The 13,851-nt window shown below is 50.7% G+C and overlaps 1 protein-coding gene across 6 annotated transcripts in view; it reads left to right on the forward strand.

Annotated features, from left to right (window-relative positions):
- aak1a (AP2 associated kinase 1a) overlaps positions 1–13,851 on the forward strand; it is a 29,640-nt gene that overhangs the window by 9,862 nt on the left and 5,927 nt on the right. Inside the window, exons 3-19 of one of the 6 annotated variants that reach the window (XM_076990280.1) lie at positions 719–827; positions 1,210–1,352; positions 1,897–2,018; positions 2,156–2,237; positions 2,560–2,692; positions 4,744–4,847; positions 5,431–5,510; positions 5,679–5,836; positions 5,933–6,129; positions 6,373–6,762; positions 7,508–7,701; positions 7,872–8,068; positions 8,175–8,261; positions 9,949–10,059; positions 10,633–10,698; positions 11,550–11,705; positions 11,990–12,070. In XM_076990280.1, the coding sequence (XP_076846395.1) occupies positions 719–827; positions 1,210–1,352; positions 1,897–2,018; positions 2,156–2,237; positions 2,560–2,692; positions 4,744–4,847; positions 5,431–5,510; positions 5,679–5,836; positions 5,933–6,129; positions 6,373–6,762; positions 7,508–7,701; positions 7,872–8,068; positions 8,175–8,261; positions 9,949–10,059; positions 10,633–10,698; positions 11,550–11,705; positions 11,990–12,070 (2,410 nt within the window). The remainder of the gene's footprint in view (positions 1–718; positions 828–1,209; positions 1,353–1,896; positions 2,019–2,155; positions 2,238–2,559; positions 2,693–4,743; positions 4,848–5,430; positions 5,511–5,678; positions 5,837–5,932; positions 6,130–6,372; positions 6,763–7,507; positions 7,702–7,871; positions 8,069–8,174; positions 8,262–9,948; positions 10,060–10,632; positions 10,699–11,549; positions 11,706–11,989; positions 12,071–13,851) is intronic. The other 5 variants (XM_076990281.1, XM_076990282.1, XM_076990283.1 and 2 more) reach the window with 5 other exon arrangements.

Genomic DNA, 13,851 nt, shown 5'->3' on the forward strand with positions numbered 1-13,851 from the left:
GGTTCGGTTTTCCCGCTACGTGTCCTCACAACCCCTCCCCCCTCTCCTCCCCAACCACCCCCCCCCCCCCCCCCCTCACCTCCGCCCTTCACCCCCCATCACACCCCATCGTAGGGAGGCTGCAGCCATGGTGGGAGAGGGCAGGTGGGCGTGGCTGGTGGGAGAGGGCAGGTGGGCGTGGCTGGTGGGAGAGGGCAGGTGGGCGTGGCTGGTGGGAGAGGGGGAGGTGGGCGTGGCTGGTGGGAGAGGGGGAGGTGGGCGTGGCTGGTGGGAGAGGGGAGGTGGGTGTGGCCGGTGGGAGAGGGGGAGGTGGGCATGGCCAGTGGGAGAGGGGAGGTAGGCGTCGCGGGTGGGGAGGGGTGGTGGGCGTAGCTAGTGGGAAAGGGGAGGTGGTCGTGGCTGGTTGGCGTGGCCGGTGGGAGAGGGGTGGTGGGCGTGGCCGGTGGGAGAGGGGAGGTGGGCGTTGTGGGTGGAGCTTGGCGTCGGGTGTAGCTGCTCCAGCAAGTTACAGCCGGTGCCGCTGCAACCATGACAACTCAGCACTTTCAGCTGTTTAATCCTGCGGCAGTCCTGTAGGTCGTTAGTGCTGAGCTACGCTGTGTGTGTGTGTGTGTGTGTGTGTGTGTGTGTGTGTGTGTGTGTGTGTGTGTGTGTGTGTGTGTGTGTGTGTGTGTGTGTGTGTGTGTGTGTGTGTGTCTATCTGTCTGTCTTTCTACAGAGGGATCTGGCGGGCCACAAAAACATAGTGGCCTTCCTGGACGCTACCATCACAGCAGTAGGTTCAGGGGACGTTTGGGAGGTTCTTATCCTGATGGATTTCTGCAGAGGTACACAGCCTCCTCCCCACAGCAGCCTCCTTCTGTCTTATTCACACCGCGTCTCCTGAATCATCCTCTCGTAATAAGTCCTCTCAGCGTAGTCTCCGCCACTCTAGTGTCTTCCATTACAGAAATGATCTAGTGCACTGGGACTCTTATCCCTTAATGATACGCCACAGTGTCCTGCAAGACGTATGCCCTAATCAGAGGGGCATGTCCCAGAATGCATTGCAGAGCACATCAACTGACAAATTCATTTAGAGTGCTTCACGGCATACAGACCTAAGGGTGCTTTATTCCCAGTGTTTTGGTAATAAATCATCGTGTGTGTGTGTGTGTGTGTGTATGTGTGTATGTGTGTGTGTGTGCGCGCACGTGCGTTCCCCCCCAGGTGGTCAGGTGGTGAACCTGATGAACCAGCGTCTGCAGACGGGCTTCAGTGAGCAGGAGGTTCTGCACATCTTCTGTGACGTGTGTGAGGCAGTGGCACGACTCCACCAGCGCAAATCTCCCATCATCCACCGTGACCTCAAAGTATGAGGGACACTGCCCCCCAACACACACACACACACACACACAGCTTCGATTCATCACCCCATCTCTCCTGTCTGTCTCTCTCTCTCTCTCTCTCTCTCTCTCTCTCTCTTGTGCTCTTAAATAAGCTGTGAGTCTTTTATTCCTACATGGAAGGAGGCAGTGAGTGACCTCTGACCCACAGTGCAGTGGACCGTTAGCACTGCTTGGGATTGAACATTCTTGGATCTTTGTATGAAATTAAAGTGTTGGCTGTTCTTTATTTGTGACAAGGGCATAAGAACAGCAATACAGCAGACACACACACACACACACACACACACACACACACACACACATATCTCGCATTTCTCTGCTGTCTCTACACACTCTGACATTTCTCGTTCTTGACATTCTTAATGGATCTCCCAGTATGCCCATGTGTGTGAGTGTGAGTGTGTGTGTGTGTGTGTGTTTGACTTCTACAGACATGGTCTCTCCCTCTCTATCCACCACCACCTCTTCTCCACCCTTCATCCTTCTCTGTCTGCTCTCACCTGTCCAGGTGGAGAACATTCTGGTGCATGACCAAGGTCACTACGTCCTGTGTGATTTTGGCAGTGCCACAAACCGCTTCCAGGACCCTCAGGCGGAGGGAGTGGCTACTGTGGAGGAGGAGATTAAGAAGTGAGCTTCCATTCCTTAAGACCATTTAGAGTTACATCATTTGATAATGTTTGTGTATGTGCCCTTATTTACGTATTCCTGTGCTGTGTGTGTGTGTGTGTGTGTGTGTGTGTGTGTGTGTGTGTGAATGCAAACAGGTACACCACACTCTCATACAGGTCTCCAGAGATGGTGAACCTGTACAGTGGGAAGGTGATCACCCCTAAAGCAGATATCTGGGTGAGCTGCAGAGGACGATACATTATGTCATGTCAGATTTAACGTACCTGAGACCTCAGTGCAGTTCCGCCAGGTCCCATGTAGGGGGCACTGCTGTATGGGTTCCACTCTTTGGCCTAGTGAGTCTCACAAGCACTAGGCCAGCACTTTAAACTGCTGTATATGCAGCAGGGCTAAAGCCGATACGATACGTTTACGCTGATGTGATATCTTGATTTATTTATTTCATATGAAAAATTGCGGAGTGAGCAGAGATGAGGAAGTCTAAAGGTGTGATGTGTATTTAATAGTGCAAGTGTGTGTGTGTCACCTCTCCCTGCAGGCTCTGGGATGTTTGCTCTATAAGCTGTGCTTCTTCACGCTGCCGTTTGGAGAGAGTCAGGTCGCCATCTGCGACGGCAGCTTCACGATTCCGGACACATCCCGCTACTCTCACGACCTTCACTGCCTCATACGTGAGTCGTATCTCACTCCCACGACCTTCACTGCCTCATAAGTGAGTCGTATCTCACTCCCACGATGTGCACTGCCTCATACGTGAGTCGTATCTCACTCCCACGACATGCACTGCCTCATACGTGAGTCGTATCTCACTCCCACGACGTGCACTGCCTCATACGTGAGTCGTATCTCACTCCCACGACGTGCACTGCCTCATACGTGAGTCGTATCTCACTCCCACGACGTGCACTGCCTCATACGTGAGTCATATCTCACTCCCACGACGTGCACTGCCTCATACGTGAGTCGTATCTCACTCCCACGACGTGCACTGCCTCATACGTGAGTCGTATCTCACTCCCACGATGTGCACTGCCTCATACGTGAGTCGTATCTCACTCCCACGACGTGCACTGCCTCATACGTGAGTTGTATCTCACTCCCACGACGTGCACTGCCTCATACGTGAGTCATATCTCACTCCCACGACGTGCACTGCCTCATGTGAGTGTATATCACTCCCACGACGTGCACTGCCTCATACGTGAGTCGTATCTCACTCCCATGACGTGCACTGCCTCATACGTGAGTGTATATCACTCCCACGACGTGCACTGCCTCATGCGTGAGTCGTATCTCACTCCCACGACGTGCACTGCCTCATACGTGAGTCATATCTCACTCCCACGACGTGCACTGCCTCATACGTGAGTGTATATCACTCCCACGACATGCACTGCCTCATACGTGAGTCGTATCTCACTCCCACGACGTGCACTGCCTCATACGTGAGTCGTATCTCACTCCCACGACGTGCACTGCCTCATACGTGAGTGTATATCACTCCCACGACGTGCACTGCCTCATGCGTGAGTCGTATCTCACTCCCACGACGTGCACTGCCTCATACGTGAGTCATATCTCACTCCCACGAAGTGCACTGCCTCATACGTGAGTGTGTATCAACCCCACGACATGCACTGCCTCATACGTGAGTCGTATCTCACTCCCACGACGTGCACTGCCTCATACGTGAGTGTATATCACTCCCACGACATGCACTGCCTCATGCGTGAGTCGTATCTCACTCCCACGACGTGCACTGCCTCATACGTGAGTCGTATCTCACTCTGACGACGTGCACTGCCTCATGCGTGAGTCGTATCTCACTCCCACGACGTGCACTGCCTCATACGTGAGTCGTATCTCACTCTGACGACGTGCACTGCCTCATACGTGAGTGTATATCACTCCCACGACGTGCACTGCCTCATGCGTGAGTCGTATCTCACTCCCACGACGTGCACTGCCTCATACGTGAGTCGTATCTCACTCTGACGACGTGCACTGCCTCATACGTGAGTCATATCTCACTCCCACGACATGCACTGCCTCATACGTGAGTCATATCTCACTCCCACGACGTGCACTGCCTCATACGTGAGTGTATATCACTCCCACGACATGCACTGCCTCATACGTGAGTCATATCTCACTCCCACGACATGCACTGCCTCATACGTGAGTCATATCTCACTCCCACGACGTGCACTGCCTCATACGTGAGTCATATCTCACTCCCACGACGTGCACTGCCTCATACGTGAGTCGTATCTCACTCCCACGACGTGCACTGCCTCATACGTGAGTCGTATCTCACTCCCACGACGTGCACTGCCTCATACTTGAGTCGTATCTCACTCCCACAACGTGCACTGCCTCATACGTGAGTCGTATCTCACTCCCACGACGTGCACTGCCTCATACGTGAGTTGTATCTCACTCCCACAACGTGCACTGCCTCATACGTGAGTCGTATCTCACTCCCACGACGTGCACTGCCTCATACGTGAGTCGTATCTCACTCCCACGACGTGCACTGCCTCATACGTTAGTCATATCTCACTCTCACAATCTATTCATTTCATTCGTTTAACAATTAGGTATTAACTCTGTGCACATGGAAATACCCATACCTTATTCAGCAAATCTGTCTTTCTGTCTCTCTCTCTCTCTGTCTCACTCTCTGTCTGTCTGTCTGTACCGTTGTTTTCTTTGGGCTAAGGTTACATGCTGGAGCCAGATCCCGACCTGAGACCAGACATCTATCTGGTGTCACATTTCTCCTTCAAGCTGGTGCGCAAAGACTGCCCCGTCCAGAACGTTCATGTGAGTGTGTGTGAGTGTGTGTGTGCTTTATGGCAGTGAGTGGTCTGCACTTTCGCATTGTCACTAATCACAACCAGAATGTGTGGAAAGACACAGCAACAACCACAGCGATGTGGTTTTTATGGTATCGTGTCACGCTATGTCTGAAAAACCCACATATACCATGTACAATGCACTATATGTGTGTATATATGTGTATATAGTGCATTGTTATAGCGCCCCCTACAGATCACTCCTTGCATGTTCACTGCACTCCATAGCCACCCATATCCTTTCTCAAAGTTACTCTTAATCTTAATTGTACAGTCTACATCAAGAGTGGGATACTGATTGGCTGCTGATTGGCTGTGCTCTCGCAGGCCCCTCCCCCTAGCAGTTGTATTTTGTTAGCACAGCACGTTGTGACCCGCTGCGGTTGCTAATCGCTGTCGGTGCTAGTGCTGTGAACATTTAGGTGCAGATACGACCTCCGAGTGCAAGTTTGCACATGTAAATATTTGCTTACTAAAGTTTTGTGCTTGGGATATTGCTACTGTTCTATGATCTGTTTATGTTTTCTGCGTTCTTATTCCTGCCCAAACAGAACTCGCCCATCCCTGCGAAGCTTCCTGAGCCAATCAGAGCAAGCGAGGCCGTAGCCAAGAAGAGTCAGACTAAAGCCAGGTGAGGGCATACAGTGGCTTACTACATTACCCACAATGCAGTTTTGAAGCGGCTGAATTTCCATAAGGCTGAGCTTATGAGTTAAATGACAAGGGATGTTTATAATTAATATTAACAATTATTATCTTTGAAGTGTGTACATGTCAAAATTCCTCTTTTCACCTTCAGACTAACCGATCCAGTCCCCACAACCGAAACCTCCATAGCGCCACGGCAACGACCCAAAGCTGGCCAGGCTCAGCCAGTCACAGGCATCCTTCCCATACAGCCCGCCCTCACCCCACGGAAGAGACCCAATGCGCCCGCAGGATCCGCCCAGCCTCTCAGTGGGTGTCTCCGCCCTCTTGTGTAGCAGCTGCTCCACATACTACACTCCGCATACTTCACAACATACTTGTGTGTTTGTGTGTGTTGCCCTGTAGGTGTGGGCGTGGCCCCCCAGCCTGGTACCGCTGGTCAACAACAGAAGGCCCATACTCAGCAGCCTGTCCCGGTTGCTCAGCAACAAGCCACTCCCACCCCACTGCAGGCCACTCCCTCCCCGCCTCAGGCCACTCCCCAGCATGGACAGCTTTTTGTGCAGCCGCAAGCTACTGCTTTCTTCTCGCCCCAAACACAGGTACGACCCTCATGGGTCACTGCTGAACACTGAATCTTCACACTTACTCTGGCCCTGAAAATAGATTATGATTTGGTGCCAAATGTATGAACTCTAACCCCAGTTTGTTCACAGGTTGAGGTGTTCCTTTTTATTAAATTCATGTTCTGTGATAGTGTTTGTCTTCCTATACTGAATAATAATCTATTGTTTCAGTACTTATCTGCTTATCTCCGTATTTTGACACTATCTACTTCATTGTAGCTGCCGCACCATGTCCAGACTTTCTACCCACCCCATCATCAAAACACCACGTTGCCTGTGCAGACCAACACATCTGTGCTGGCCAAAGTTAAAGCCAAAGCTCCGCCTCCACCCCTACAGAACTTTCAACCCGGCAGCCCCGCCCCCGCCCCAGCCCCAGCCCCACCCATGGTGGAGGCCAAGCCCAAACCCATGGCTCCTCCCCCTCCTGCCCAGCTTCCTCACACCCTGCACGCAAAAAATAAAACCACTGCTCCGCCCACAGCTCCGCCCACCCAGCAGCCATCAGTTCATTTCACTGCTACTAGTGTACCATCCCATGAAACTCCCCCAGTTGCACCTCCAGTCCTGCAGGGGGTGCCAGCTCCAGACGTGGACTCTGAGGAGACGGTAATTCACATATGGTGACAGCTGCCGCAACGATGTGTGCAGTGATCGAGCTTGCCGGGCTAAAGGTTTCTGGGAACTTTTCTAGAATCTTCCACCTGTTGTGTGGCTGTTGTCATAGGACATATTAGGCTTAGGACATACACAGGGACTTTTTGAAAGCCAATTTTACAAGCTTTCCACTATAACTGCAAGAAGTGAGAATTGGGCACACACAACTGAAGTGGAATGATTCCTAACATCTTGTGGCTAAAGTTCACCTGTATAAACTATTTTATTTAATGCCTTAGTCTGATTCAGTAGTAAAATCATATATATATTTATATATTATCATCACTGTTTCACAGGTGAACTTTGAGCTTTTGACGTCGTGGGCGGTCATTACTGGTACAGCTTGAGTAGAGAAACTGCTTCTGAGTTCTGATTCACGTCTTCTCCCTGTCATACTAAGTGTGGTCCCGTGCACCTGTAGGACCCTGATAACCTCTCAGGTCCAACGTCCCGGCCATGCCCCCTCTAACCAGTGGGCAGTTCTAATGGGAGCGGGCTTTCGTCTCTGTGTGACTGTGCCAACTCACTGTATGACGTCATCTGTTAATTTTCTCCAGACACTCCTTTTTGCCTCAGTATTCTCTCTCTCTCTCTCTCTCTCTCTCTCTCCGTTTAATTTCCTACACGTTTCACATCATTTCTTCGGTTCTGCTAAACAACTGTCCCATCTCGCCCGCTTTCCTTTTTTTCTCCTCAGTCGTTCGATTGTGGGCGGCCCGCTCACAGGGTGGGCTCCTTGACTCCGCCCTCCTCCCCTAAGACGACCTCTCGGGGGGGTCACAGGCGCATTCTGAGCGATGTCACACACAGCACCATTTTTGGAGTTCCTGTCAGCAAGTCCACTCAGCTGCTGCAGACGGCGGCTGCCGAGGCCAGCCTCAACAAGTCCAAGTGAGCTCTACCCGTCCGCGCGTCTGTCTGTCCATTCATCTGTCCGCCCATCCATCCATCCATTCGTTTATCGCACTACATGTGCATCTGTCCGTCCTGTCATCGGTCCTGTTTTATTTTTGACTACGTAGCAGCTCTGTAGCTATGCTCGCCTTGTGTTTCTGCTCCAGGTCAGCCAGCACCACCCCCTCGGGTTCCCCAAGCTCGTCCCAGCAAAGCGTGTACCCGGCGGGGGAGGCCAGGGGCCCGTCGGCCTCCCTCAGAGCGGGCCCTGGTGCGCAGCCCTCCTGGAACCCCTTCGGCGATGACAACTTCTCCAAACTCACAGCTGAGGAGCTGCTCAACAGGGACTTTGCTAAACTTGATGGTAAGACTTTTAACATGAAAATCATTTTCTGGATGGGCGTGAGATGTTTTTAATAAATCCTGCCGTGTGTGTGTGTGTGTGTGTGTGTGTGTGTGTGTGTTCACAGCTAAACCTCCTGAGAAGTCCTCGACAGAAAATCTCATTTCCGCTTTACAACCTACAGTCCCCAACAAAGGGTGTCCCCAGGGGACAGGTACGGGCCGGTCCCTTCATCTCCCTTCAGTGTGTCTCTCTCTCTCTCTACTTCCTGTCCTTCTGCTCTTCCCAAGAAGAGTGTCGTCCCCCTGTCCCCCTGTCCTTCTGTGTCTGTCTTCAGTTCATTCCAGTGGTTTGTGTCTTTTACCCACTACCTATGCCCAGCCGCAGTGAGACCAGTTCGATTCCCCGTCCAGCGAGAACATTGGGGTCTGGAGCGCTTCTATCTCACAACTGTTTCTGTCGCAGACCACTGTTTGCGTTATTAGCAATTTCTACTTTGTCGGTCCTCGCCAGGCCTGTGGTAGTCTGAGGGGAACCTGTGCCTCTACCGGGACAGACAGGCTGAGGGTGCGGCCCTGTCTGTTTGTTCTGTATGAATGCTGGCGGGTTGGGCGGGGCCAGACCAGCCCTCCCAGTTCTTACGTAAGCAGTGCTTGGCTAAGCCTTTAAATGTGTCCCTGCGTTTGCAGTAACCACGTCAGAGGTAGAGGCCAGAGAAGTTATGACCCCTCCTTGAAACTGACTGCCCTGTGGTCTTCCCCTGTGGGGAAGAATAACCCTTTGGTTTCCCTGGTGACTGTACTTCCTGGTTCAACCTTTCACCTTTTTTTTCACCCCAGCAAAGGGCACAAAGCATCGGGTCTGCTGCTCTTTGTCCTGAGTGGCCATGACCTTCCCCTGAACCATGACCCCTGACCCCTGACCTTAAAGTCCCATCAATCCTGTAAGTATGGTCAGACAGGACAGAGAAATGCAGCTTTGTGGAACAGTTTAGCTTTTTGTTGTATCAAAGAACAGGTTCATCAATTTTTCAAAAACATTCCTTGCGAACTAGTCTGTTGAGTCAATGGCAAGTCAGCACTTTATGTTTCTACATTTTGAACTGTTAAATAGTCACAGCTGCACAAAACGCAACCATTCCAAACTCACCCAACTCTTAGCCTGAAGGTTGAAAGAAAAACCTTTGAAGAATTGGTGAACCTTAACCTCGGGGTCACCCAGCCTAGGGTCGTTTACCTGGACGCAACACTTGGGCAGTGACCCGATCTGCGATGTACTGACACGCATGTACAAGACCTGACTGGAAACCGTGGTGACCACTCCACCAATGGTGACCGCTCTCTCCCTCCGAAGCGTAACTCCTAACTCCTCCACCTGCTAGTGTAAGCGTGTGCCTGTCTCCTGTCTTTGGACTTCACAGGTTTGTTCCAGTAACAGTGTTTCCTCTTCAGTTCACGGTGCTCATCAGTGTTATTCATAACGGCGGGAAACACGGAAGGCTTGTTTCTCCGTCCAGTGCTTGTATAACCCCCGTGTGCCTGAAACCGAGTGCAGGCGTCTAACGCGGCAGCCGCCATGTTTGTCTCCATGTCCTCGTCTGAACGTGCCTGTGTCGTCTCGCTCTTGATTCGTAGCCGTCTACCGTGATGCCTCCTAAATGCATGATGTCTTTGAATCTGCATCGTTCACTTGAGCATCCCCCGATGTTTCTCTGTGTCTTTGTCTTTTGTGAATCAGTCTTGGTTTTATCATTATAGCTTCTTGTGTAGAAGGTTCACAATGTTGAGATACTGGAAAAGCATGAGAGTCACTTGAAGTTCACCAGAACCTGAATTCATTAATTCGTTAAAAAGTCGGTTAAAACTTTTGACTTCTCTCCTCTTCTCTCCTCTGGCGAATAGAGAAGTTGATAGAAGGATTGAAGTCCCCAGAACCTTCCTCCTCCTCTTCCTCCCTGCTAATCCCCGACCTCGCCCCCAACGACCCCTTCAGCCCAGCAGACGGCAGCCATGGTAACCTCCCCCCACCTTGACCTTTCTCTCAGTCATCGAGGAAAATAACCGATTTGTCTGGTTGCCTTCCCTGCAGACTTAATTCCTGTTTAAGAGCAGAGGATGGACGTTCCAGCAGACATTTGCTGGTCTTCTTAACCCATGCTTTGCAGACTTATTGTTTTTTGTCTTGTATAACGGTGTGTACCAGCCTTGCTGATGGCTTCAGTACTGGGAGCCTTGCTTCTCACCGCCATTCATTTTCATCTCTCAGTGCTTCAGTTGTCAGTAGAGCTGTGCTACTCTGGACTATCAAGCACAGGGAAACAACATTTTGAATTAGGCGTGGGTTAGGAAACGGTGAATGTCTCTATTGATATCTCACCATTAAAAGAAACATCTCTTTCACACTCTTCCTGTATACTAGCCACTATATCCACGGCATCCACCTGTCTGCTGGTGCACGAGTCTGATGGAGCACAGCTCAGCGTTGTGGTCTCTTGTAATTGAAGAACGCCAAAAGGCCTCACCATGTATGAGAACTGCCTGCTGCAGGTTCACGCACGCTTACGTAATCCCTCTCTGTGCACACAGCAGGACCGGATGCTCTGATACCCAGTCTGGAGTCCCTGCAGCCTGCTCGTGTGTCTGTGTTGCCAGGTCAGCAGAAATACCTCAATTTGTTCCACCTCTCTCTCTCTCTCTCTCTCTCTCTCTCTCTCTCTCTCTCTCTCTCTCTTTGTGTTGTTAAATTTGTTATTCCAGACTGTGGTGGAACGGGGGAGTCGGGCATTTGAGATCCGGAATGTTCCCTGAATCCTGTCCAGTTCACGTTTGATGGGAGTCTGTATTGTGGGTTGGCGTGTTGCATTGATGACGCACATCCGTGTGAGACAGCAGGGAGGAGGGGAGGAGCCTGTCAGGGAGGAGGGGAGGAGCCTGTGCACACAGAGTCATTAATTAGTAACTTTGGGATGGGCAGGTTTTGCCAAAGTCAACTCTGGGAACCGTGTGGTCTTCCGAAGTTTGAATTTGAGCTTCTGTGACATTGTCGGCTTTCAGATCCCCCCAGTTCGAATTGCTCTCCTTTCTCCAGATAACGTCCATCATAATTTTCTTTTCTCCTCTTACTGTCTCTATTAAGTGCTCAGTAGTGCCACCTGGTGACCGATCCAAGCAATTATAACTATACATGCACAGACTTCATGCTGCCTGTCCAGCCAAATGAGAGAACTGGTTGAGTTTTAAGTCTGGTTGTGTTGTTCATGGGCTTAAATGCCCCTGCCCTCCGCTTACAGCTCAGATCTTTCTCTTTTCACCTCTCTTCATTCCTCTCTTCCCAAATCTCCAATCACACCTTCCATTTCTCCCACTTTGCTTTTATCCGCCATCCCTCCATCCCTCCTCCTCCTCCTCACACTGCGTTGCCTTCTACCTGATGATCTCTGACGCTCTCCACGCGTTATCAGTCTGATACGACCCACAACACCTTTCTCCACCCTGTCCTCCAGACTCTCTGGGTGGAGGGGACTCTCTGCTGGGCGGTCCCTTGCTCACTCACCCTTCCTCTGGGGTCCAGATGCTGGCCTCGCCCCTATCGTCCACGCCGGCTCCGCCCCTGGACCAGCCCCCCACTGCTCCGCTGGCCCGCGCACTGCCCCACCCGGGTAAGGAACGCACACACGGGCCTTTTGAAATGGGATCCGGTCGGCCTGGTTACAACCTTCCATTGAATTCAGTGTTTCGACAGGAAATGCTGCTCGTCACTGTTTTGGTTAGAAAGAGAAGATTTCTGAGAACATATAAAAAGCTTCTCTTGCTTCTTTGCCCAACTGCTCAATTTCATTTTTATGATTTCTCTCTCTCTCTCCTTCTCTCTCTCCCTCTCTCTCCTCCTCTTTGGTCTGCTTTGGCGTTCCCTCGCCTTACCCCCCTCGTATCTCCGCCTCAGCCTCGGACACGACTCAGGACGAGAGCCCTGACAGCCAGTTCGACCCCATCCCAGTGCGCCTCGTCCGAACGCCAAGCCAAGGTAAGGCCCAGATCCAGGTGGGCAGGCTTAGGCTAGAACCGCACCCACCCGACCCCCTGACCTCATCCCGTTCCCGGTCACACAACACACAGGCTCTCGCTTAGCACCTCTGCACGGCCATGCCCGTATTTTCAGATTTTGGAGGCAGCTTCATGAGATCTTCTCCTGTAACTCCCCTGTAGAACTAGCATCGCTGAGGTCATGTCCGTCCCACTCATATCCATACTCATTAATATTCATTAGTCACTCTTGATCAGAGTGTCTGCCACATGCTGAAAATGTAAATAGAAATGTAAATGACATCACTTGTGCTGATGGCGTCCAAAGAGCGTCTTATTCCTGATTGTGACACGTTGAGAAGAACTTACGTTTTTGTCACACAGAAATATAGTAATATCAGTAGTGCACCTTTTTTCCTGTTGTGGACTGAGACATGAGGTTAAGGGTTAAAGGTCAAAGGTATTCTTCTTAGGTTTTTTTGTGACCATCTCTAAAATGCTTTCGCTACTCACAAATAACCACACTTATGTTTCTCTTTATTTCCCCCCCCCTCCTTCTCCATAATCCCTTTTAACATACAACCTTTCCAATTGTTTATTTCTTACATTTTTCTTGTCTTTCAATTTTTTGTCATGGTTTTTCATGCTTGCTACTAATGTTTTTTTTTGCTCTTCATTTTTTCTTTATCTTGTTTTCTGCCTCCCTCTCTCCTCTGCCTTCCTCACCCGTCTTCTCTTCCCTCTCTCCGTCCTCTCTCTGTTCCTTCATCGCCATCTGCCTTGACTCCCCACCCCCCTTCACTCATTCTGCACCTGCCCCCTCTTCTGCTTCTCTCCTCTCTCAACCCCCCCATCACCACCCCCCCCCCCCCCCAACCCGCCTCTTTCCGGCATGTTCTAGGTGGTAGCAACAGTGGCAGCTCAGAGTCCAGTCTGCCCACACTGGCGCGCTCCCTGCTATTGGTGGACCAGCTCATCGACTTGTAGAAGACACAAAGAGAGAGGGAGGGAGGGAGGGAGAGAGAGAGAGAGAGAGAAGCTATAGAGAGAGGGGTGCAGTACTTGAACATAGAGAGAGTGTAGTTTGTGGATGAGACTGAAAGTCCTTTCTACATCCCAACAGACTGCGTTCTGAGGTTCAACCCTTACATTGACTTGACACCCTCCCCTCACATGTCTGTCTGCTGCTCACGTTTGCATTCTGTGTGACATTCTTTGCTTTCGGTTGTTTGGTGTCATTTCCATGCTATTCTCATGCTTTATCTGTTTTTGGTCCATTGGGCAGTACTCCAAATTCATTCCGTAGAGCAGTGTTCTAGGCATGTTCCGTAGAGCAGTGTTCTAGGCATGTTCCGTAGAGCAGTGTTCTAGGCATGTTCCGTAGAGCAGTGTTCTAGGCATGTTCCGTAGAGCAGTGTTCTAGGCATGTTCCGTAGAGCAGTGTTCTGAATCTGTAAAAAAAAAACAGTACAGTGCTCACACTATGTTCAATAGAGAAGTGCAGTGTTTCAAATGTGTTCTATGAAGCAGTTCAGTTTTATAAATTTGTTCCATAGAGCACTCCGGTCCTCTGAATGTAGATCATGGAGTGGTTCAAAAGGGTCTCACTAACCTGTGACCTGTCTGAATGTGGTAACATGGTAAGATCCTAAACGCAGAGATCTCAGAGAGCTTTAAGAGAGCCGGTGTTCCTTTTAAACCAGAACATAAGCTCGAACTTGTCCAAAGACTTATGCCAAACTTCTTCTCTTACTGCATGAACTTAAGTGACACATTAAAGAG

The sequence above is a fragment of the Brachyhypopomus gauderio genome, unplaced genomic scaffold (genome assembly GCF_052324685.1).
Source record: "Brachyhypopomus gauderio isolate BG-103 unplaced genomic scaffold, BGAUD_0.2 sc74, whole genome shotgun sequence".
Classification (NCBI taxonomy): Eukaryota; Metazoa; Chordata; class Actinopteri; order Gymnotiformes; family Hypopomidae; genus Brachyhypopomus; species Brachyhypopomus gauderio.